Below are 25,708 nucleotides of genomic sequence, written 5' to 3' on the forward strand. Positions count from 1 at the left end.
TGCCTACCCTACAAGGTTCCATTCAAAAAAGGTGCCGGAACTCCGTTCTGAGCGTTCTATGACAAAAAAGGCCAGGTCATTATTATTATTATTATTATTATTATTATTATTATTATTATTATTATTATTATTATTATTATTATTATTATTATTATTATTATTATTATTATTATTATTATTATTATTTATTAAATTTATATGCCGCCCTTCTCCCTAAGGACTCAGGGCGGCTCACAACAATAGAAAATTAAAAAACATAGAATACAAAATTTAAAAAAGAATTAAATGATAAATGTAATAAATACATAACAATTGACCCAATAAAACCAAATTTAAAACTATAGTTAGTCCAGGCCCGATTGTTGAAACAACCATGTCTTCAGGTCACGGCGGAAGGATCGAAGGTCAGGGGTCGTCCGCAGCTCTGGAGGCAGTTCATTCCAGAGGGTTGGCACGCCCACAGAGACGGTTCTCCCCCTGGGGGTTGCCAGCCGGCATTGCCTGGCCGATGGAACCCTGAGGAGGCCAACTCTGTGGGAGTGAACCGGGCGATGGGAGGTTGACATTGGCAGCAGGTGGTCTCGCAAGTACCCCGGGCCTAAGCCATGTAGGGCTTTAAAGGTAATTACCAGAACCTTGAATCGCACCCAGAGGGCAACCGGAAGCCAATGCAGCTCACGCAGGAGTGGTGTAACATGGGAGTATCGAGATACTCCCATAAGCACCCGCGCAGCTGCATTTTGCACCAGTTGAAGCCTCCGGGTGCACCTCAAGGGCAGCCCCATGTAGAGAGTCATCTATCAGGTTTTTCCCCAGAACTATGTTTCTTCACTTGACGCATGGTATAGTTGCGTCCTACGATGGTGGGGTCTTGCCTTGAATTCTGATCTTTAAAATGCTTGTGTTTCTCTAAAACAAAAAGTTTTGCATCCCCATAAACCAAGCAGTTAACTCCCTTGTAATAGATGTCCTTCTTATCCTCTCAGGGACCTCCATCATACCCAAATTGCCTCTTCAGGCCAGGTGGCCTTGCTGCCTATCTGCTTATTTGATGAAATTGTTAAACTTGGGAGAAAAAAATATAGCGAACCCCACCCCCTCCAATTTGATATGGAAATTTTGGATTCTTTCTTCCCATTCCCCCCACCCCAGCCCCTACCCCAGGGGTAGGCAACCTTGGCTCTTTTATGACTCATGGACTTCAACTCCCAGAATTCCTGAGCCAGCCATGCTGGCTCAGGAATTCTGGGAGTTGAAGTACATGAGTCATAAAAGAGCCAAGGTTGCCTACTCCTGCCCTACCCTTTCACTTATTCACACACACACGCACACTTTCTTCAAGTACAGGAAACCAAGGTTGGTTTACTTGAGTTTGTTTTGTTTGATTTTGCCTTTTTATTAGTGCAAGCCACCCATCAAAAATATTGAACGTAGTTACAAAGGGAAGGAAAAACAGTAACACAAAAGCAAACGTAAGAAAAACAATGGAAATATTTCTGCCCACCCAAACCAATTGTGCAGATAGTCCTCGCTTAACAACCAGTTGCTTAACAACCAAAGCTACGTAGGACTCCAAAAGGTTACTGACAACTTGTCCTCAAGGTTATGACTGCTGCGCTACTCCACCCTTGTCCCATGGTCAGGTGATTAAATCTTGGGCCCTTGCAACCAACTTGAAGTTACGACTGGTTGCACCATCGCATAGTCATGTGACCGCAATTTTTTTTACTTTTCTGCTATTTCTGTCAATTTGGTTTTGCTTCCGATGAAAAACACCCATTTAGAAGAATGGATTTGCTTAGTGACTACATGGTTCACTTAATGGCCATGTGATTCACTTAATGACCATGGTCACTTGCTTTACATCTGTCATAAAAATGGTTGCAAAATCCAGTCAGTTCACATAGTGACCTGCTTAAGACCTGCAAGGATTTACAAACCAACTCAATTGTGGACATTAAATGAGGACTGTCCGTACAGACAGTTAATAATTACTTTACTAATGGAACTAGAAAAATCTTCCAAATTTGAATGAAATCATTAAGGATAAAATTGATCTAGAGAAAGTTGTAATTTGGTGTTCTCAAGTTTTGCAATGATTAAATTGGAACCGAATAGGAAAACAGCATGGATTTCTTGTGTAGCAACAGTTCACATGTTCGTACACATACTTTTAGTTGAAGAACATGTACTACTAAGCCATGTTTGGGCTTTGACAGATGTTGGCGGAGGAGAAGCTGATCTCAGCCCGCCATGCTGAGGAGAGGGACCGTGCAGAAGCCGATGCCCGTGAGAAAGAGACCAAGGTGTTGTCCCTGAGCCGTGCCTTGGAAGAGGCTCTAGAAATAAGAGAGGAGCTGGAGAGGCAGAACAAGCAGCTGCGAGCAGAAATGGATGACCTGGTCAGCTCCAAGGATGATGTTGGCAAAAATGTAAGCTTATTTATTTATAGCCAGTTTGGCCTAGCAGTTAAGTGCTGAGGTAGAAATAAGGGACGGAGAGTTCTAGTTCCGCCTTAGGCCTGAAAGCCGGTTGGTTGGCTTTGGCCCAGTCGCCAGGAGACAGAGTTCTAGTCCACCATAGACATGAAACTGGCTGGGTGACTTTGGGCCAGTCATTCTCGCTCAGCCGAACCTGCCTCACAGGGTTGTTGTTGTTGTGGGGAAATTAGGAGGAGGAAGAAGCATTAGGTATGTTTACTGCCTTACGTTATTTATAAAAATAATAAAGGCAGGATGTAAATAAATAAATTTAATCCGGCTGTCTTCTGATTTCATTAGGGAAGCAGTTCTAGGTGGTTTGGAATTAAAACAGCAAAGCCTTGATGAAATGGGGAAAATGCTGTCCTTCTCTGAATCCTGTTCTGAGGGGAATGGAATGGAATGGAATGGAATGGAATGGAATGGAATGGAATGGAATAGAATAGAATAGAATAGAATAGAATAGAATAGAATAGAATAGAATAGAATAGAATAGAATAGAATAGAATAGAATAGAATGGGACCTTGGAGGTCTTCTAGTCCATCCCCCTGCTCAGGCAGGAGAACCTATACCAGACATGTCAAACACAAGGCCCGAGGGCCAGATCCGGCCCGTGAAGTGATTTCATGTGGCCCGTGAAGCCATTCTGGAAACAGTGAGGGAACGACTCCCACTGCCTTGGCCCTGGCCCAGAGACCCTCCTTCTGCCAGAGACCCTCAGATCTGTCCCACTCCTGCCCAGGCCCCCATAGGCACCCTTGATGCGAATGATGTAGAGCTGGCCATGCCCACCCAGTAGGCCATACGCACTTTAGCCATGCCCACCCAGTAGGCCACACCCACCCGGCCCCGTGAGGGCAACCGCAATGCTGATGCGGTCCTCAATGAAATTGAGTTTGACACCCCTGACCTATACCATCTCAGACAAGTGGCTCTCCAATCTCTTCTTAAAAACTTTCAGTGATGGAGCGCTTACAATTTCTGGAGGCAAGCTGGTTAGGACGTTTCTCCTTGATTCTAGGTTGCTTCTCTCTTTGATCAGTTTCCAGCCATTGTTTCTAGTCCTGCCCTCTGGTGCTTTGGTGAATAACATGACCCCCTCTTCCTTGTGGCAGCCCCTCAAGTACTGGAATACTGCTATCATGTCATCCCTATTTCTTCTTTTCTTTAGACTAGGCAAACCCAAATTCCACAGCCCTTCTTCGTATGTTTTAGTCTCCAGGCCTTTGATCATCTTAGTTGCTCTTCTCTGCATTTTTTTCCAAAGTCTGAAGATCTTTTTTGGAGTATGGTGACCAAAATTGGTTGCAGTATTCCAGGTGTGGTCTCATTAGGGCTCTAGTAATCCAGTTAAATATCCAGTTAAATATTTAGTTTAACACTGGTATAATTGGTGCTTCTGAGGAAGACACGTTTCTGTGGTCGATGGATGGGACATGTCAACGTTGTATAATAGTCGTGAAAGAAGGATTGTTCTAGTACTCTTGACCCTGAAGGAGAATGCTGTCAGTCTTATGAGGTAGACCACAGATGATTCATCTCTCACCAAGGGATTTTTACCTTTTTAGAATTCTGGATATTTAGTAATTCCAGAATATTGTGGTTTCCTGACCATCGGCCTCTGGAGCTAGTGGCATTGTGATGGCACCATATTTCAACGTTCTCTTAGGCAACCTACCCACCCCTGTCCCCTATTTCTGTAAAAAATACATGCCGTTCTTCTGTTTCTGACACTTCTGCTTTGGGATCAGGTGCATGAGCTTGAACGCTCCAAGCGGGCCTTGGAACAGCAAGTTCAAGAGATGCGAACCCAGCTGGAGGAACTGGAAGATGAGCTGCAGGCTGCGGAGGACGGGAAGCTGCGCTTGGAGGTCAATATGCAGGCCTTGAAGGCACAGCACGAGAGGGAGCTGCAGAACCGGGATGATGCCAACGACGACAAGAAGAAACTGCTCAGCAAGCAGGTAGGAGGGAGGAGAGGTGGAAGTGGGTGCCCCCCCCCCAAATCTGATCAGCCTTTGCTGATCTAGATGTGATTTACGATCAACAAGAGGGATTGGGAATGGCTTCATGCAATGTTTCTCCCACTTGGCAGCTTTAAGATGTGTGGACTTCAATTCCTAGAATTCCCCAGCCAGCATGGCTGGCTGGGGAATTCTGGGAGTTGAAGTCCAAACATCTTATAGCTGCCCAGGTGGAGAAACTGACTTGATGCTCATTCAAAGTAAAGAAGTGTTCCTTGACCATATTTCTAGCAATCTCAAAACTACAATCCTATCCATTTATTTGGTTTTACCATTTCCTAGGGAAGGTTGAACCAAACTACAACTGTTTCTCCTGTACTACCTGTTAACATTTTGATATTTTCACTGAGCAGCAGATCTGTTTTTTATTCCTTTCAATGAACTTATTACTTGACCATGCTCATTTTAGTTCCCTTAGCATCAGAAAGTCCAGCATTACATGATTACTTCCCAAGTTTTTACTCATTCGACATACTTTACTAAGTCTTCCCTCTTGATTAGTATCAGTTTAGGATGGCTGCTCTTCTTGCGCTTTCCTTTACCTTGTAAAAAAGAAAGTTGCCAGCAAGATAAGCCAGGAATTTCCTGCGTTTGACAAAGTTTGTCTCTCAGTAGATGTAAAGATGATCAAGATCTCCCTTTGTGGCTTTTTAAATCATCTGTAAATTCAGTTAAGTTCATTTGACAGTATTTCTAGCCCACATCAATTCTGAAAGATTTTGAGAGAAGCGGCGAATAACTTTCCTTTGGGGGAAAGTAGAGAAAACTACCAGATTAATTTGGATTTAATATAGAGACATAGCTTCGACAAATTTGGGGACTAAAAGTATTTTTAAGACTTTCTTTTTGAAAAGATATTTGGGAAATTGGTGGAATAAATTTGGACTTAAAAGCTGCAAGATGGATGTTATCGACATCTAGTGGTGAACCTTGGCATTACAATTTATTATGCTTAAAGAAAATTAGGCACGAAGCCCAGACATAGATAAGGCTCTTTTTTGTTCCTGGAAACTTTCACTTTTGCAGACTGCAGCTGGGAAAAGTGGGGAAAAAAATCCTTGGGCTTTTTTATCTGAATGAAGGAGACAATAAACCATTCTGAATTGGCCAGCCTGGTTTACAAATATTGACTGACTTTTAGTTTCAAGAATTATCAAGAAATATTAAGAAACAGTGGGAAAGTTGCTCCTGGACTATTTCTATTTGGAAGAAACAAGGATAATCAATAAGAAAATGTAAATGGACTTCAGAAAAAAATTCTTTCCATGTTGAAATCAATTCAAGAGACAATTGTTTTAAATTATGAGGAGATTGAAAAATAATTTAAATAACATAAATGAGCAGCTCTCCAACTTAAACTTACAAGCAAGAAACGTTGAGAAAATGACCATAGAGAATGAACTAGCAACTCAGAAACCAGAAGAAGAAATAGAGGAAACTGATATAAAGATGGAGGGTTCGAAAGAAGAAACCAACAGACAGGTACAGATAAATAAAAATTTGGAAGACCCAGATATAATACCAGAAATGGGAAAGACATTTTACTTTTCAAGACTTCAGAACATATTTGAGGACAAGGAAGAAGAACTGATAGAATGGATGACAGAGGTGTTAGGAGAAATGCTGAAAACTGGGGAACAAGAAACTAAAAGAGAAGACTGAAGGAGAAAGAAAATGGAGGCTGTTTAACAAATATAAATGGATTAAGCATTTTTACAAAAAACACTTTAATTAAATTGTCTTTTTTATTCCAAATAATATATACAGAAACAGAGGAAGAAATACTTGGTGAACTATATGCACTGACTTGCAAAGTTATTTGGCAAAGGAAGAGAAAGCTAGAGTAAGACTGAAGAAAATAGAGGTCCTGACAAATTAGATGAGGTATTATAGTACCATTTAATGCAGGGGTCCCCAAGACTGAGTGGCTGTGCGTGCCGGCATCTCGGGAAATTCGGATTATTCCACCTCTAACTATGGGGGGTGAGTTATTACCCCCCGTAGATAGGGCTCGCAACTTGGGTGTCCTCCTAGATTCACAGCTCTCCTTAGAAGATCATATAGGAGCTGTGACTAGGGGGGCCTTTGCCCAGGTTCGCCTGGTGCGCCAGTTGCGGCCCTATCTGGACCGGGATGCCTTGCGTACAGTCACTCATGCGCTCGTGACCTCTCGTTTAGACTACTGCAATGTTCTCTACATGGGGCTGCCCTTGAGGACCACTCGGAGGCTTCAGCTGGTGCAGAATGCAGCCACGCGAGTTGTGTTGGGGGTCTCCTGATACTCCCATGTTACACTTCTGCTCCGTGAGCTGCATCGGCTTCCAGTTGCCCTCTGGGTGAGATTCAAGGTGCTGGAGATGACCTATAAAGCCCTAAATGGCATGGGTCCGGATTACTTACGGGAGCACCTGCTGCCGGCGTCAACTTCCCTTCGTCCAGTGCGCTCCCACAGAGAGGGCCTCCTCAGGGTGCCGCCAGTCAGAGAATGTCGACTGGCGACCCCCAGGGGGAGGGCGTTCTCTGTGGGCGCGCCAGACCTTTGGAACTGCTTACCGGTTGAGCTCCGGATGGCTCCCAACCTTCGCTCCTTCCGCCGTGATCTTAAAAACTTATTTATTTGAACAAGCCGGCCTGGTCTGATGGGTTTGGGGTTTTTAATATTGATTTTAATTAATTTTATTGTATCGGGCACAATATTTAATTTTTCTTAACTTTTGTATCTTGTATTTTTAATATATTTATTGCCCTGTACACCGCCCTCAGTCCTTCGGGAGAAGGGCGGTATATAAATCAAATTAATAATAATAATAATAATAACCCCCCGGTCCTTGGACCGGTACCAGGCCACGGTATGCCAGCAACTGGTCTGCACAAACAAGCAAAGCCCTATCCACGGGATGCAGGCAGCATACCACCACGCCCCCTCCGGTCCGCGGAAAAACCTCTCTCCACGGAACCGGTCCCTTGTGCCCAAAAGGTTGGGGACCTCTGATCTAATGAATGTTTGAATATGCTTAAAAGAATAGACAATTGTTAGAAATAAAAGGACCATTATAAATTAGAAGGATGTGATTTGTAACTAGGATAACATAATTTTCTGTAAGATGGGAAATATGAAAATACTGAGTGGGTCGGTATAAAGGAAGCTTTTAATTACCCAAATTATGAGCAAAATGATAATTGATAAAGTTATTTTAAATATTGACAGGAAATTAAAATTGAAAAAAAAGAAAAAAATGATACAAATTGAATAAGAGAACTCTGATTGCAAATACATTTGAGATGTGTTTTGGCTAGAGAAGATATAAACTGATATTATTGACAGTATGTATAACATTAGAAACATGTGATGAAGATGTTTATATTTAATTGTATAAGTATTAATAGCAGTAAGAATTATATTTGCATAGTGTGGAAAAATGATTATTATTGGAAGAACAGAGGTCCAGGGAAATACTGGATGGTGTAGTACTGGATATTTTGAGTGAAAATTAATATGTACCACTGAATGATAAAGGAACCCAGACATCGAGTTATTTATTAAGTACTTATGATTGTAAAACTTGAAATTAACAAAATGTATAAAAAAGAAGGAAGGAAAGAGCAGAGGAGGGGAAGAAGGAAGGAAGGAAGGAAGGAAGGAAGGAAGGAAGGAAGGAAGGAAGGAAGGAAGGAAGGAAGGAAGGAAGGAAGGAAGGAAGGAAGTTTTTTAATCATCCTTCCCATTTGCCCATCTCATGTCTTATATTGACCTTGGTAATTATAATAATTAAAGCAAAACCAAGCTCTAGATCTATGTCTAAATGCAGAGCCACCTGCTGCTCAATCTCATCTGGCATTTTGATGCCATCATCCAATTAAATATCCTTTAGGCGGAAAAAAAATTCTGAGGGGTTTTGGCAAGTTACAACCCACGTCTTTTCCTTGGTTGAGCAAGCAGTGGTGATGCCAGCTGGATTTCCCGACTTTGACAAATTTCCAACTTCAACTCCCAGAATTCCACAGCCAGCATACCATTGCTGAGAATTCTGAGAGTTGAAATTCACTCATCTTCAATTTGCCAAGGTTGGGAAATATTGAACGATATTACTTTTATTTGCATGACCGCAGATTTTAATGCAGATTTTTTCCCCAACAAGATTCTCAAATTCATTCACTCTTAGCAGGAACGGATATTTTTAACCTCCAGTGCAACTCCTTCCTTCTTTTGTTTATGTTCTGTTTGAACAAATCTTATCCTTCAGTTGCTGTTTCGCACCTAGGGCAGTCATGACTAGTAACTTTGTCCTTCCATCCCACCATTCAGCCCTTCGATTGGACAATTTCTGAGAGAGATAATCCCGTCTGCAGAAGACAGAAAAAGAGCAAACAGCTTCCTTAAGTTTTTAATGTTCCTTTTAGGATTGCTTTTCAAGGCAGTCCTAAAGGGATCTCGCTGCTCTGTCAAAGTGTCTTCTTGTTCCTTCTGTGAAGACCTCTATCTCTTTTATTCCATTTCCAAGTTGCAGCGGGATAGTGACGTCTCACAGCACGGCTTAACCTTGGCTGCAGAACAAAGTGGCAGCATTCTGCTGACGCTTTCTCCCTCTCGACTCCGCAGGTGCGGGAGTTGGAGGCGGAACTGGATGCCGAGAGAAAGCAAAGGGCCCAAGCACTTGCTGCCCGGAAGAAGTTGGAGATGGATCTTCAGGAAGCCCAGGCCCAGTTGGATGCCACTGCCAAGGGAAGGGACGAAGCTTTGAAACAGCTGCGCAAGTTGCAGGTATCTTTCGGTGGCGATGTAGGCAACCAGGGAGAAAGAGATCCTAGGGCAGTGGTGGCGAAGCTATGGCACCTGTGCCAGAGGCAGCATTCAGAGCCCTCTCTGTTGGCACGCGCGCCACTGCCGGCAGCAGCAGGTCCATCAGGCCGCCACCGCCGCCCAGAGCAGGAGCCCCACCCAGCACAAAGGAGGCGAAGCGGTCGACTAGCAACCTCAAGTAGAGGTGGTAGAGCAGAGGTCACCAACCATTGTTGATTGGCGGACTGGAAGAAAAGGGAAGGGAAGCATTTTGCAGGCGTGCGTGCACGGGGCCACGAGCATGCGCGCGCTGCAAATGGGGCGGGGCTAGTGCCTGCATGATACTCACTAGCCCTGCCCCGTTCTTGCGTGGTGCGGTGTCTTGTATCAGCGCCTTGCAGCATGGTAGCCCATTTTTGCGCCCCTGGTTTTTGCGTACCAGAGGTGGCACTCAGAGGCGCCTCCCTGCCCCCCTCCCCCCCGAGGGCACCATAATGCTGATGCACCCCTGGCACTTTGCAGTAAATAAGTGGGTTTGGGCGCTCGGTCTCTAAAAGGTTCGCCATCACTGTCCTAGGTTTTTTTTTAAAGGGCTATTTTATACTGAGTTTTAACTTTCACTGTATAAGAAGTGTTTTTGTTCCAGAGAGCTTCCAGGTAAACATTGGCACGGGAGAGTTCTTCAAATAAGTAAAAAGGGGAATGTGGTGGAATGTAGTCTGGATTCCCAGGAGGGAGGGGCCTCATTCCAGAGAGGACCAAGAGGCTGGGAAGTTTAGATAATTTGGCTGGAGGAAAAAGTGTGACGGCAGCTCCTCCCGAGAAGTCCTCAGTATCTTTAGTGATGCAAGTGGTTGCTTTGCTTTGGCAAAATTTCAGTCTATAAGTGAGGAACAAGAAAAGAAAGCGCTTAGAAGTAACTCTGCATGTCTTCCTTGGTTTTTGGAGCCTGACAGAGAAGAACATACAGGTAGTCCTCATTTAGCGATCACAGTTCAGACAGGGTACTGGTCATTAAGCAAAGCATTTGCTAAATGAAAGTGTAACTGTGCTTATGATCCTACTTCAGCTTTGCTTTATAGACCAGTGAAGGTCGTCAATGAGAGGATTGGTCACCAAGTTACTTTTTCATTACTGTTGTTAACTGTGAACAGTTGCTAAACGTGGCAGTTGCTAAATGAAGACTATCTCTACTGTACTATTATTCTAGTTTTATATAGATAGTTATAGGTAAGCTTAGACTCAACAGGGTATCCATCAATGTTTACCTAGCCTTTGGTTGAAGGTGCAGCCCCCAAACCGATAACATTGTGCTACTTTCATTTTTCTCTTAATTCCAGGCCCAGATGAAGGAACTCTGGCGAGAGGTTGAGGAAGCCCGGGCAGCTCGTGAGGAGATCTTTATTCAGTCTCGTGAGAGTGAGAAGAAGCTGAAAAATCTGGAGGCAGAACTACTGCAGCTTCAGGAGGTGAGCAGGAGGCTCTGTAGTGTGTGGTGTTGAATAGGAACGTGAGTCTAGGAGAGAGATGTGGACTGCAACTCCCAGAACGTCCCAGAGCAGATATGCACCACATGTGTACTAATTCAATCTGAACCTCCAAAATACATTCCTTAATGAAATAGGACCTCTTAGCTCCTGGTAAGTGTAAGATAGGAATCCCCACTTTGTTGGCAGAAGGTTCTGAATTGGAAGGCAGTGGGAAATATGCCAATTGACAGCAATAGCAATAGCACTTAGACTTATAAACTACTTCATAGTGTTTTACAGCCTTCTTTAAGAGGTTTACAGAGTCAGAATTTTGCCCCCAACAATCTGGGTCTTCATTTTAATTTAATTTAATTTAATTTATTAATATTTCTATACCGCCCTTCTCCCGAAGGACTCAGGGCGGTGTACAGGGCAAGAATAAAACACAAAGCTACAAAAATTAAAAAGTAATTAAATACATGCCCATAAAAAACAATAAGTACATTAATAAAACCCCCATAAAATGACAGTAAAAACCCCACCAATCCCCCCTCAGGCCAGGCCGGCTTGCTCGAACAGGTATGTTTTCAGATCGCGGCGAAAGGAGCGAAGATCGGGCGCCGTCCGGAGCTCAACCGGTAACTGGTTCCATAGCTCCGGGGCGCCCACAGAGAAAGATCTCCCCCTGGGGGCCACCAATCTACATTCTCTGACCGGTGGCACCCTGAGGAGGCCCTCTCTGTGGGAACGCACAGGGCGGAGGGAAGTTGACACCGGCAGCAGGTGTTCCCTAAGGTACTCCGGACCCCTGCCATGTAGGGCTTTAAACAGCATAACTAGTACCTTGAATCTCACCCGGAAGACAACTGGCAACCAATGCAGCTCACGGAGCAGAGGTGTGACATGGGAGTATCGGGAAACTCCCAACACAACTCTCGCGGCTGCATTCTGTGCCAGTTGGAGCTTCCGGGTGGTCCTCAAGGGCAGCCCCATGTAGAGAGCGTTGCAGTAGTCTAGTCGAGAGGTCACGAGCGCGTGAGTGACTGTGCATAGATCATCCCGGCTTAGATAGGGCCGCAACTGGCGCACCAGGCGAACCTGGGCGAAAGCCCCCCTAGTCACAGCTCCTATGTGGTCTTCCAGGGTGAGCCGTGAATCTAGGAGGACTCCCAAGTTGCGAGCCCTATCTATGGGGGGTAATAATTCGCCCCCCATAGCAAGAGGTGGAATGTCCGAATAAACCCGGGATGCAGGTATGCAAAGCCACTCGGTCTTGTCGGGGTTGAGTTGAAGTCTGTTCCTCCCCATCCAGACCCGAACCGCCTCCAGGCAACGGGACATCACGGTGAGGGCATCACTGGGGTGGTTTGGGGTCGAAAAGAAAAGCTGGGTATCATCAGCATACTGATGATACCCAACTCCAAAACCACGAATGATCTCACCCAGCGGTTTCATATAGATGTTGAACAGGAGAGGCGAGAGGACCGACCCCTGAGGAACTCCACAAATGAGAGACCTCGCGGTCGACCTCTGCCCTCCTGCCAACACCGACTGCGAGCGTCCCTGGAGATAGGAGGAGAACCACTGTAAAACCGTGCCTCCCACTCCCAATCCCCCGAGACGCCGCAGCAAGATACCATGGTCGATGGTATCGAAAGCCACTGAGAGGTCTAATAGGACCAGAACAGAGGAATGCCCCCTGTCCCGAGCCCTCCAGAGATCATTCACCAGCGCGACCAATGCCGTCTCCGTGCTGTACCCGGGCCTGAAACCCGATTGGTACGGGTCTAGATAATCCGCTTCATCCAGGACCAGAGGGAGCTGATGTGCCACCACACTCTCAACAACCTTCGCAAGAAAGCGAAGGTTGGAGACAGGACGAAAGTTGTTCAATACAGCTGGGTCCAAGGCAGGCTTCTTGAGGAGAGGCCTCACCACCGCCTCTTTCAAGACGGCGGGGAAGCTACCCTCACTCAAAGAAGCCGATATAACTGCTTCTTTGATATAACCTCAGAAGGATGGAAGGCTGAGTCAACCTTGAAACAGTTAAAATCGAACTCCTGACAGTAGGCAGAATTAGCCTGCAATACTGCATTCTAACCACTGCGCCACCATGGCTCTCTGATCAAAGATTCTCCCAAGAAGCTATATCATATCGAGCTCACTCCATCTTTTGCTACATGTTTTCCACCACTTTTAGGAACTGGCAGCGTCAGAGCGAGCCAAGAGGCAGGCCCAACAGGAGCGTGATGACTTGGCAGATGAGCTGGCCAATGGGAACAGTGGCAAGTAAGTGCACAGGAACCTTACTCCCTTATTCCCACCTTCTGAGTTCCATTTTCACCCTTTTGCATGGAACGGATTGTTTATAATTAATCTGACCTGGATTGATTAACAGCCTCTATTCTATAAGTAGTATTTAACTTGTGACCATAATTGGGGCTGGAATCATGGTTGTTGAACAAAGCAGTGGTTAAATAGTAGGCACACAGGCAGGCAGCTAAGGCTTTTAGCGTGCTTTAGCATGCAGGCAAGGAACACGTTAAAATCTTTTTTACTGTATTTTGCACCTTCTCCTGCAGGCTTCCCCATTGACTTTCTGGGAAACCTGGCAGAGAAGATTGCAGTGGTGATCACATGGTTGCAGAGTGCTTGGTAACTGGTTGTAAGTCTGAACAGCTTACCGGGCACCCAGATCGAGACCACATGACCGCAGTGTGTGTGTGTGTGTGTGTTTGTGTGTGTGTGTGTGTGTGTGATGTTTTTTGATGGTCGGAAGTGCTTTACAAGCTATAAAGCACCCTTTCCTAGGCTGTTGTTAATTTATACAATCATTATTTTAACGGTTGTTCAGCAAGGACTACCTATGGTAATTAATTCTACAACTGCCATAAGGTTTACTAATTATTATTACTGACAGTCTTTCATCCTGTTGTGTTCTCATCTATTTTTGTGACTGCTTTTAAAAAATGATAAAATGCAGTTGTCAGTACCAGGGTCAGTTTGTGTTGGCCAGCCTAGCCAAATGTTCAGCAAGGAAAATATGCTGGTGGAACCACAATTAGAAGCTTGTTATAATGTTGCCATACCGCACAGGAGGCAATTAGTGGATAACACCAATAATAGAGATCTTTGCTTAATGAGATCATCGAAATGAATATGCCAGGAGAGTTTCAGCCATTAGATGGCCATTTTATCTGACACAGAACCGTGGTGTGCAACGTCTCTTTTGTGCCCGTTGGATTGCAGACAAAGCAATGACTCAAAACTAATTGTGTAGGAACAGCCTCAATGCTCTTGAGGATGTCCTCTTAGTTTTCTGCCAAGCACGAAGCCCTAATTCACCACTGTTGTTTTTATCTCCATTTAAGGTCCGCTCTTCTAGATGAAAAACGCCACTTGGAGGCAAGGATTGCACAGCTGGAGGAGGAACTGGATGAAGAGCAAAGCAACATGGAACTCATGAATGACCGCTACCGTAAGCTCAGCATGCAGGTAAGATGGCTGCTTCTAGGCAGGTTCAATCTGGACTGATAAAATTCAGCCAATGCCGAAACCTCCTCCTGATTTCTCTCTCATTCTGTCGTCCTTGCAGGTGGAAACCATCACCACCGAATTAGCGGCGGAGCGCAGCTTCTCTCAGAAGACTGAAAACGCCCGGCAACAGCTGGAGCGCCAGAACAAAGACTTGAGGGCCAAGTTGGGTGAGATGGACTCGTCTGTGAAGTCCAAGTACAAGTTGGCCATTGCAACTCTGGAGTCCAAGGTGGCCCAGCTAGAAGAACAGCTGGAACAGGAGTCCAGGTGAGGTGATGACAGTATCATTGCCGGCATTGAATTCTGGGCTCTGAAGACAGCTAATTAGAAAGCCATGAGAATAAGATCCGACATCTCAGGGCTCGGACCTTGGGAGGGCCAAGTGCCACCCTGAGTAAAGGTGGAAGAGACAGGATCAGAAAAAGGAAAGGAGGCGAGGAGGTTGTCGTGCAGGAATACAAGCTAATTTGAGGGCTAACCCACATGGAGCTCAGTTTCCATCTGTCCTGTTTGCCATCGTTTGCTCCCTAGAGACGAAAATGGGCGTTCTGAAACTTGAGCTGGCCACAAACAAGGAGTGTGTATCGGAGGTGGTGGCCCTTTGAGAGCTGTATGCAATGAAATTTCATTTTGATGTATGCTGATTGGTGCACATTCAAAGTGACAATAAAGTCGTTGTTGTTGTTAGTGGTGGAATCCAAGGTCTACTACGGATGGGCTGTCAATTCAGAGTAGGTGGAGCCATGTCTTGTAAATGGCCAGGACTGTGGCTTTCTATTTTCTTCCTCAGTTTGTGGGAGGGAGTGTTAATTTTTAAAAATATTAAACAATTTAAGCCTATTTTAGGGTTTACACTACCGTTATCATGTGTTTCTGTCTCATGATGATGATCAGGCGGCCTTAGAATACAGGTCCAGAGGTCACCCATGCTCTATGTTTCCATTGTATGGTAAAGAATAACACATATGGTGTGTTTGATCCTCCACCCATATTGTAGGGCTGTGTTATCTAACCTTGGCAACTTTGGAACTTGTGAACTCCCAGAATTCTCCAGCCAGAATTCCCCAGCCAACCATGCTGGCTGAAGAATTCTGGGAGTTGAAGTCCACAGTTCTTATAGTTGCCAAGGTTGGACACCCCTCTTGTAGGACATAAGGCGGAGTAAGGAACTGTAGAAATATTCTTATGAGTAGGAGCTGGGAGAACCAGGAGGATGAGGAGTTCATTGGTTGTATTCATACTGTCGAAATAAGCCCATTGAATTTAGTGGTACAGTAAACTAGTTGTGACTCTCTTAAATCCACTTGATTTCTATGGCTGTGCTCTAGATAATGACTGACTCTATGTGGATTCATCTATTTTTTCTTAAATTGCTCTCTCTTTTCCTAGAGAGAGGATGCTGTCAGGAAAACTTGTGAGGAGAGCAGAGAAGAAACTCAAGGAAGTGCTTCTGCAGGTTGATGAAGAGAGGAGAAATGCTGACCAGTATAAAGATCAGGTATGTTATACATGTGCTAACCCAGTGGTCTTCAAACTTGGCCCTTTTATGACTTGTGGACTTCAACTCCCAGAATTCCTCAGCCGGGCACACTGGCTGAGGAATTCTGGGAGTTGAAGTCCACAAGTCATAAAAGGGCCAAGTTTGAAGACCCCTGTGCTAACCCAGTATTTTTCAGACTTGACCACTTTTAAGATGTGTGGGCTTCAAATACCAGAATTCCACAGCCAGCATCTTAAAAGTGGACATGTTTGAAAAACACTGGACTAACCTATCCTTATTTTTCCATCCTGGACATTGGTTTCAGGGTTCAGCGATTGGAAAGGATGAAAGAGCAAAAAGGGTAAACTTACTTTTGAAAAGTGCCATACAAATGCCTGTTTTCCTATCTTTTTTTCCCCTGATGCCTTACTTTTTAGACATCTTGTATATTTTTCTTTTATTTTGCACATTTTAAGCATTAAAATAAACTAACCAAGCTGCGCCATAAAGAAAACTAAAAAATGTATATGTCTTGCTAAGAACTATTAAAATAACTTATGTTTCTGGGGGAATCTTTTTTTTCATGTTTATAACTTTTGAAGCTAAAATGGTGAGGCCCCTTACTGTTGAACTCGCAGAGAATTATGCTGTAAGTTCCTTCATCTCAGGAGCAGAGGTGAAGGCTTCGCTTCTGTGGCTGTTTTTGGCAGGTTGAAAAAGGCCACCTGCGGCTGAAGCAGCTGAAACGTCAGCTGGAGGAGGCGGAAGAAGAAGCCTCACGGGCCAACGCCAGCCGTCGTCGCATGCAGCGTGAACTTGAGGATGTCACTGAATCAGCAGAATCCATGAATCGCGAAGTCACCAGCCTGCGGAATCGCCTCAGGTGAGCGGTGTCATGTGGTCAGGGCTCAGCACCACAGTCCTCACTTAACAACGGCAAATCGAACTGGAATTTATCTTGTAACGCGCAGTGTCACATGACAGTGCCACTTAAGAACGGAAATTCCAACTTCTGGTTGCCGTTATTTAGCAATAACGGCTCATTGCAGGTCATTAAACAAGGATGTTACCTGGTTACCATTTGCAACCTCCTGCCAACTTCCCCATTGGTTTACTTGTAGGAAGCCAGCAAAGAAGGTTGCAAACGGCAATCACATAACTGCAGGGACACTGCGACATAAAATGCTTGAACTGGTTGTAACTACCATTCATTCAGCACTGTTCTAAGTTTGAATGGCCGCTGAATGAGTGGTCAAGGACCACCTGTAATTGAGTTAAAAACAGTATGCTTCTCTATAATGTTTTTAGCCCAAACCAATCCTGACAGTTTTATCCTGCTAATCATTCTCCATGTGTCTTTTTATCCCAACATGGTCGTGGACACTGTATATTTTGGTCCTTGTTCTTCCTCTTTTTGCTGTGTTCGTTATTTCTGCCATCCCTAGTCTACTTGTAAATATGCTACAGTAGGGAATAGACAATTTGGTCCTGCCAGATGTTTTAGATCACAAGATCCCATACCATTATGCAAATCCAAACCATCTGGAGGGCACCTACATGCGGACTACACAATATGCCAGAAGGAGCGCGCGAGAGAGAGAATGGCTAGGAAATACTGGGAGCTGTAAGTTCACATCTGGAAGTTTCCCACGTAGGCAAACACTGGTTTGCCACGTAGCCTCAGAACATCTGGTAAAAAATAAGAAGCTGCAGCCAGATGCCCTGTGGCATTTTTAACAGGAGAAAAAGCTAGAACAATTTGAGAGCCGCAGTGCCACCAGATAGTGGAACAGTCTGATGTAGTTCTTGCTAATTTTCTGTTTCCGTGTCTACAACAGGAGCAAATTGTTTTTTACTCTATTTTTGCTCGGTCTTGTCTATCTGAAGGAATTCCATGAACCGTGTGAGATGTGTAGAACATTCACAACAGCTTTCCTTAACCTGTTTCTCTCCAGAAATGTTGGAGCTTACCTCCCGTCAATTCTTCCAATATCGAATTTTAGCTTTCCCTAAGAATTCTACTGAGAATGTAAGATCTAAAACGGGTGGGCAACTATAGCAACTTTACGACCTGTGGACTTCAACTCCCAGAATTCCATGCTGGCTCAGGAATTCTGGGAGTTGAAGTCCACGAGTCATAAAAGAGCCAAGGTGGCCTACCCCTGCACTAGACAAATAGTTGCAAGTCGACTACTTGTTGTATAATTCCCCTGACTGCAACCATTTTTAAATCTGATGCTCTGGTGATTCTAATATTTTCCCACAAAAGAGAGGCTAATTCTGTAGCCTTACTCTATCTTCAACTTAAAATCAGTCAGTTCTTTATCTAAAGCAATGACTCTTCTGCCCAAGAACCTCAGTTGCCTATCTCACACACACCCCTTGTTTCCTTTTTGATGTTTCTGCTCCTCTTTCAGAGTGGTGTTCTTTCCAGATCATGTGTTCATGTTTGCATCTTTCCTTTTTTCCCCCCTTTCTTCCATTTCATCCTTTTCTCGACTCTACAGCAAGTTAGAACGACGTCAACGGAAGTATGTTCTCACTGCCCCCACCCTCCCTGTGTCTGCATGTGTGTGTTGTGTAGCTTTGAGGTGGGATTGTATATGCGTGGGTGTGCGCTTGCAGCACAGAAACTCTCTGCTTCCCTGTTCCCAGTTAAAGTTAAAGCAGACTTGACAGCAGAGACCCATGATTTGCTGGCTTCCTGTTCTTATTTTTTAGCACAAAATGTAACTGCAGGACACTGCCAATTTATTACTGGAGGAAGGGGTGCTTAATTCTTTCCCTCGTGTAAGGAAAATGTCTCATGTAAGACAAGTTATTTGTCTAACCGCATTAATCCAGTGTTCTCAGGCTGTGAATGTAGACCCTGAGGAGAGAGAAGATCCCTTTTTAATTCAAGAATTGAATTTTGGACTTTCTGTGAGTTGCAGTCTGTAATGTTTGCATGCACACGCACACAAGACAGGCACTCAGGTTCACAAGCATTATTAAACTGCAACTCTGGAAGATCAAGTGACTGCCATGTGACACTTCCAAAACTTTCCAGCCTTCTGCTTATTGGCTTCCTTGCCCGTTCTTCAAGGAATGGAAGAAGGCGTGCATAGTTCTTGTATTGGTCTCACGCTGCTTTAGCTTCTCCGCAGCCTTTGGAAGAGGGCTGAGGGGTCAGTCTTCATGGCCGAGTGGTGATTTGAACCCAGGTCCTAGGGTTCTTCTCTGACAAGCTGTTACCGGTATCTACGCTCCCCCTTGTTTTTCCAATGCAAATACAACCTGGGGACAATTTGGAACTGGCCAGTGGCACAACAAGGATTAAGATTCAATCGCTTCCTCCTCCAGTCCTGCTGTACAGATCAATTCGATTTGTGGGCTCGTTTCATTGCTTTCCCCTTTGTTGTTTTTGTTTTTGGCCAGGCCCAATAGGTCTGTTCCAGCCAAAACAGCTGGAACACTTGCTTTGATGCATCTGGTAACTTTGAATCCCAGGCCAAAGAACGCTTAAACTGTAGCAGGAAAAGGCAGAGGGAGAGCTTGCTATTCTAGCTATGCCTGCAAAAGCGGGGTGGGATACAAAAACGCCGAATAGGCTTGCGCTGGCTCTTCTTTGTGGTTTCTCGCTAGTCTAGTGGCAAGAATCCTTGTGATTGTGGTAAGCGCTGCTTTCCTTTGAACAGCTTCCGTGGATCTCAGACCCAGCCGAGGGTGTTAGTGGACAGAAGGTGTTTTGCATACAAGGACGTTTTCCTCCTTTCCCAGAAAACGAGGCTTTTCTCCTTTGGCTTTGCTGCTACCTGTCGACAGCCATATCCTCACACTCTTTTCCAAAGGAGAAAGAACAGTTTGAGGGTTCGAGTTCAAAACGTGGGAAAGAACGAGACTGCGGGGTTGCCAGTGGCAGTGATAGTCTTGGCACCACAGAGTTGGTGTCGTTTTTCCTCATAAGTGAAAAGAACACATTCCAACTTGCAGGCATTGCTTGAAAACTCCTTCGCTGAGGCCTTTTACATACCAGTGCATGTACATAACATATACTCCCCATGGCGTTTTTCTTGCATACTGGCATTATCCTAAAATGCATAGTATATAAAAAAACAAAACCCAGAGCCTTACTAGCATATTTCCAAATAAATCAAGTGCAATATTAAGTCTTTTTAGTTGAGATTCTGTCAGTCACTAAAAACTGGCCAGAGAAAGGTGTTTTATATTGAGGCGTGGAGTTGCTATCCTTCCCTCCATACACCAGTTTTAAAAATAGGCAGAACACATCCTCTCTTATATTCTGACGTACGGTGGGGTCCTTGGTACTCTCTGAGCTTGGCTGTTTTCTTGCAGCCGTTTCATTACCAAGCTAGATAACATCATCAGTGTTTGGGGTTTTATATACATGAGAGTATTGGTGGGAAAGATCTTGGTGGTACCCCAGTCAAGGAACAGCCAAACAAGCTAACAATAAGCAGCTGCCCAATAAAGGAATTACCAAAACCACTCCCACCAACACTGACACGGCAAGTCACTAGTATATAAAATGAGAACAGTCTCCTCTCCCTACTAGCACTGATGGCGTTACTTAGTGTGGTAATGAAATGTCTTCAAGAAAACAACCAAGGACCCTACAGTTCAACCCTGAGCTACAAATATTCTCTTCTGTTGATATTCTGAAGTGTTAATTCTTTTTTCCCCCCACATTGATTGGGGGGTTTTTTGGGGTTGGGGGGTGGGGAAAGGCTGGGTGCCTAAATATAAACAGTGCTAGCCGATTTAATGCTGACTTAAGTGTGCTTATGTATTTGGGGGGGGGGGCTACTGACCCTTTTCTTAGAAGCTTCTTTCTTAAAACCTCTTAATTGCTTAACATTCAACCTGGCACAACATTAGTAATTAATCACCCTCAGCATTAATCATCTCTCTCTTATGGAAGATAAAGCGATGCCTTAATTACTGGGTTTCTCTTTTTTCTTATGAAATTGCACAAATTCACATTGAAAAAGGAAAAAAAAGAAACTGGTTATTACATTAGACGCACACGCACACACACACACACACCCTGTGAACTGATGAAAAATTTTACCTGGGTATTGCTGCATTGAACACAAAGCCGTCAGAAGCAAAAGCTTTGCAGACTTCTTAATTAGTTTTGAGAGCCTACTCTGCAGGCCTCTGAGGAAATACACAAGGGTCTTGCTTACGGAGACAGCCAGTGCGCAGCCACAATATTAGATTACGCCATTTAGAAAGTGCTACAGAAATGCTGAATATGGAAGTTATCCAAAATCAGATATTAGCAACAGAAGTCCAAGCATCCCTGGGTCCCATAAAGACACTACAGTAGATAGGAGAAGAACATGAGTGGAACAGGCTGCCAAATAGAGACCTACATTGTAGATAGAAACCTGCATTGCCCTGAATGAGGCTGACCTTGGTCGTGGCGCTCCCTGAATGCAGATGGCAGCGACTGCGCTCTGCATCTCTTTGGTGTCTCCCCTGCTTTGCTTGGCATCGGCAGCCCGACAGACTGTGGCTTTAAACTGAACAACTGGAGCTGCGTTGAGAGTTTGCCCAAATCTGTACGTATGTGATACTTCTAGCTCCTTTGAACTTGGCAAAAGAAAACAAAAGAGACCTCCTCCCAGATATTGTGTATTCACACTTACTTGGCCTTCTCTAGTCCTGGCTTAGCTAACGGAATGATGTGTGTGTGTGTGTGTGTGTGTATTGGGGAGGGGGTGTCTGTGTGGTTATACGGAAGAGCAAGTCCAGCTTATAAACAGGATGTTGGCTCAGGTTCAGTGCTGTGATGTAACGGCGGCCTCTCTCCTCTGCTGTCCGTCTGCAGGCGCACGCCTCTCAGCTTCACCACCCGCACTGTGCGGCAGGTCTTCCGTCTCGACGGCGTCTCGGACGAGGAGACTGAGGACCCCGAAAGCGACTCGCCATCTACAAACCACCAGCCTTCCCAGCCTCCCGTGCCCTCCCAAGGCCAGTCACCAGTCCCTGCCGCCGAAGAGCCAGCCCAGACTCAATAAATGGGAAGACTCTAGACTCCAGTCGGATGGGGTGGGAGAGGATAGGGACCCTAACCCTTGCACAATGTCTGGCATCTCTAATGAAAAGGAAAGGAAAGGAAAGGAAAGGAAAAAAACAAACAAACACTCACCCCCTCCTCCTCCTCCTCCTTTCTTCCCACTTGCAACCTTGGATCTCCCAGCAATCTCTTTGTATCCGGCTGCACTTTAATATCAGCTCACCCCTGAGGGGTGGAAAAACAGGGCGGAGGAGAAGGAAAATGGGGGGAAAGTGTGTGTGTGGGGGTGTTGTCTGGACCTTCACTCTGCTCTTCTTAAACGAAAGCTCCCCACTCAAATAGCCATTGTTTTCTCTTGCACCTTTTATTCCCCCGGGCGTTTTCTTCTTGTTTTTCCAACTCTTAAGTCTGAACGTGCAAAAGATTCCCAGCCCAGAGTCAGAGAGGAAACGGGGGCGGCCAAGGGGCTCACGGACGCCACGAAGGGTGGAAAGGACACGCCCTCTGCCACCGTGCTGCGGCTTCTTGGTAAAGTTGCTGGTACTGAGATGCCTTCAGCTTTTCCACAAAGACCCACCCAACCACACCTCTCTCCATGCACCACTGAGAGGCAGCTAGGCTTGGGGTGCCTTCTGCTCCCCCTGACCCCCTCCCACCCCCAACTTCCTTGCTTCATCTCAGTCCTACTTTGGGTCTCCTTGTTCCTTTGGGGACAGGGTGCGCTGCAGAGCCTTCTCAGGTTCCCTCACTTGGAGGAGGTCCAGATCTGATCATCTCTGCTTCTTTCCACCAGACTTGGCTTGCCGGAGTGATTTTGACTCTCCATTTGCTGCTAGTAGAACCCGCCCAGGTCTGGGCTAACGGGAGTAAATGAACTGAAATCCATTCATCTCAGCTTGCCTTCTCTGTTCTGAAGGGGGACGTGGATGCCATCCTCTCTGCATATCGTGGCCAGCAGCCAAAGAGCACTTTGATTTGTCACCTCCTCGTCCCTTTCTCTTTAATATTGCTAAAAACTGCTATGGGTGGTGATGGGTGATTTAAAAAAAATGAAATGAAACGAAAAACCTATGACAGTAAAGTTAGGATTTGCAAACCCTGTAGGCAAAATAACCAGGATAACCTCAAAATTATATCCTAGCCTACCCTTCCTTAGCTGGAAGGCTGCCATCCCCTTATTGGGATGACAGTGCATTTTTTTTGGTGGGGGGAAGGATAATGAGGGAGGGGAATCAGGTTGGAGAAGGCTTTTTGTACTTATTTAATCTTGTTTAATTGCATGTGAGTAGACTTTAGATAGGTAGCCCTTGACTTACAACCATTTTGTTTAGTGACCGTTGGGAGTTACAGTGGCACTGAAAAAAAGTGACTTACAACCGGTCCTCGCACTTACAACCTTTGCAGCATTCCCCACAGTCGCATGACCAAAGTTCAGGTGCTTGGCCACCACTGGGATCTATTTACAAAGGTTGCAGCATCCCAGAATCAGGTGATCACTTTTTGTGACCTTCCCAGCTGGCTTCCGACAAAGTCAACGAGAGAAGCCAGATTCGCTTAAAGACCGCATGATTCACTTAGCTGCAGTGATTTGCTTAACAACCCCGGGCAAAAAAAAAAAAGGTCTTAAAATCAGGAGCTACTCTCCTAACAGCCATCTTGCTTAGCAATGGAAATTCTGGTCCCAATTTTGGTCATCAATCAAGGACTACTTTTATGCAACAAATGTTGAATCCGGATTCTGGTAAAAGCTGCAGCAACATCAAAATGGCACACATTACTGTACTGCTCTTCTCTGTGGAAATCCATGTTTCTCATGGATGAAGTGTCCTTGCATTAACTGCTTTCCCCCTCAAAAGGAGAAAGAACGAGTAACTTAAAAAAGAATCAGTGCCGTGTCTCTTTCTTCTGATCTGCATATGCTGCTGCTGCTGCTGCTTATCACAATCATTTACTTTCACACCTGAAGCTATTTTTTGCTACCTACGCAACTCCTTACCAAAGTAAAAGTCCAAATTCTCTACCACCACCATCCCCAAATTCAAACATCAGGCTTCACGGTAAGACAAGGTGGAGTTAAACATTGCATAATTATAATCCAACAGGGTATTCCTGCATAATAGAGCCAAGATTCGGGCCTCATTTGCCAAAAAAAATTATATGCACCTAGTTTGCAATACTGTGAAGCCTGATCGATATTTGCATTCCCTTATTTTAGGAATAACAAGTGCCTCACTGTGAAGATGTAGTGCTGTTTTGCATCTTCAGTTGTCTCCAAGACATAGATAGCCAGCATGTGGGGAAAATATTGTAGGTGAAAATGCATGGTTAGCGTCTCATGCAATCCATCTTTGGAAGCAACTGCAGCTTCCCTCTGGGAAGACAGTGTCTGTTGTATGAAGCGGTTCTTGCCATAAAATGTGGAAGGAAAGCGCATTGAGAGGCCTCTGGCTTTGCTCCACCGCAGCTTCTGATTTTAATTCCTTACTAGTGGTGCGCACTCCATGCCAATCTTCATTGCACAGCCCTTTTATTTATTGGGACAAAACTACAGCTGACAAAGTTATTGGTCGGCCCCAGGTTTTGAGACATTGCAATCCAATCCTATGCATGCTTATTCAGAAGCAGAATGCCCTGCATTAGGAGGAGCTTACTCCAAGGTAAGTGTATAAAATACCAGTTGTAAAGCTAATAACAATCTCTAGCACTTACATAGCACTTTAGTGTGTTTGAAGGATTTCACGTGGTATAAAGGTCGAACTTAACCTATGATGTGCACCTTTTATAAAGCGGCAGCAAATGGGTAGCAAAGGAAAAAAATAAATACAAGTCTGGCCTAATTCTGCACTTAAGAGTTCACTACTAAGGGTTTGCAAATCTTAGCTTGGACTCATAGGAACTCATCCAGAGGTTTGTGCTTCTCTGGAAGGAGGAATTGTCTCTGGAGGTGGGCCTGCCTTCTCTCTCCATATATATATATATTTATATATATTTTCAGCATGGTAATTTCTTGTCTTAATTTGTTTTAATTCTGTCTTATTTTATTTGTTTCTAACAAAAGTTTCCCCCTCCCCAACAACATTGTTTTACTTCAAGCCCAGTGGGTTTGCATTTTTTTAAAAAATATATTTTTGTCTCCCCCCCCCCTTTTTTTTTCCTTTGCTGTTTGAATCTGTTTGGAATTTTCTTATCCTAATGTAAAGGGCCATAGCAAATACCCTGCTCCATTTTGTTTTGTTTTGTTAAAAAAGAAAAAAAGTACTTTCTAAGAAAAAGTATGACTTCTATTAAAAGTTCATCTCGGATAACCAGGCTTCCGTATGTATTTTTATTTCGCTTCTAGTTTTATTTGCAAGGCTGCTATCACGTTTTGTTTATTTATGAAAGATCATGGTGATGGAATTACAGTATGGAGATTTCTGTTGAAAAATCGGCTAGTTCTTCCTCTATTTTACTTTAGCCATCGGATACAATCCAATACTGGAATTTTAGCTTCCAAAATTTCTAACTCATTTCTGTGCTGGCTGGGAAATTCTGGGAGTTGAAATCCATCATCTTAAAGTTGCCCAGGTTGAGAGACACTGCTACAGGAGCCAATAACAAAAGTCTGCTTTTTGATAAATATATCGTCTTCATGAAGGCTCTTTGCTCTTTGGAAACTGTCAGGACAGGATTGGGGCCAGCTTTTTCAAGAGTCTACTAAACAAGTGGAATCCCAATATTGTCTAGGACAGGGGTGTCAAACTCTCGACATCATGTGATGTGTCACGACGTATTCTGACTTTTGGGGTGGGCGCAGTTTCGCTATGATGCATCCGGTCCGCAGGCCGGCAATTTGACACCCCTGGTCTAGGAATTCAGTGCCAGCAAATCTGGAGGACTCATATTGGCAAAAAGCTGCACTGTAAGACTTTT

General features: G+C 44.6%; 1 protein-coding gene across 1 annotated transcript in view; it reads left to right on the forward strand.

Moving 5' to 3' along the window:
• Positions 1-25,101, forward strand: part of LOC308677967 (myosin-10-like) — an 82,660-nt gene extending 57,559 nt beyond the window's left edge. The window contains exons 33-43 of the mRNA XM_081344701.1: positions 2,220-2,432; positions 4,233-4,445; positions 9,106-9,267; positions 10,626-10,754; positions 12,955-13,043; positions 14,126-14,249; positions 14,350-14,558; positions 15,681-15,789; positions 16,482-16,654; positions 18,279-18,302; positions 21,608-25,101. Of these exons, the coding sequence (XP_081200827.1) occupies positions 2,220-2,432; positions 4,233-4,445; positions 9,106-9,267; positions 10,626-10,754; positions 12,955-13,043; positions 14,126-14,249; positions 14,350-14,558; positions 15,681-15,789; positions 16,482-16,654; positions 18,279-18,302; positions 21,608-21,797 (1,635 nt within the window). The 3' untranslated portion in view covers positions 21,798-25,101. The remainder of the gene's footprint in view (positions 1-2,219; positions 2,433-4,232; positions 4,446-9,105; positions 9,268-10,625; positions 10,755-12,954; positions 13,044-14,125; positions 14,250-14,349; positions 14,559-15,680; positions 15,790-16,481; positions 16,655-18,278; positions 18,303-21,607) is intronic.
• Positions 25,102-25,708: the final 607 nt, after the last annotated feature.

The sequence above is a fragment of the Vipera berus genome (genome assembly GCF_964194415.1).
Source record: "Vipera berus genome assembly, chromosome: Z".
NCBI lineage: Eukaryota > Metazoa > Chordata > Lepidosauria > Squamata > Viperidae > Vipera > Vipera berus.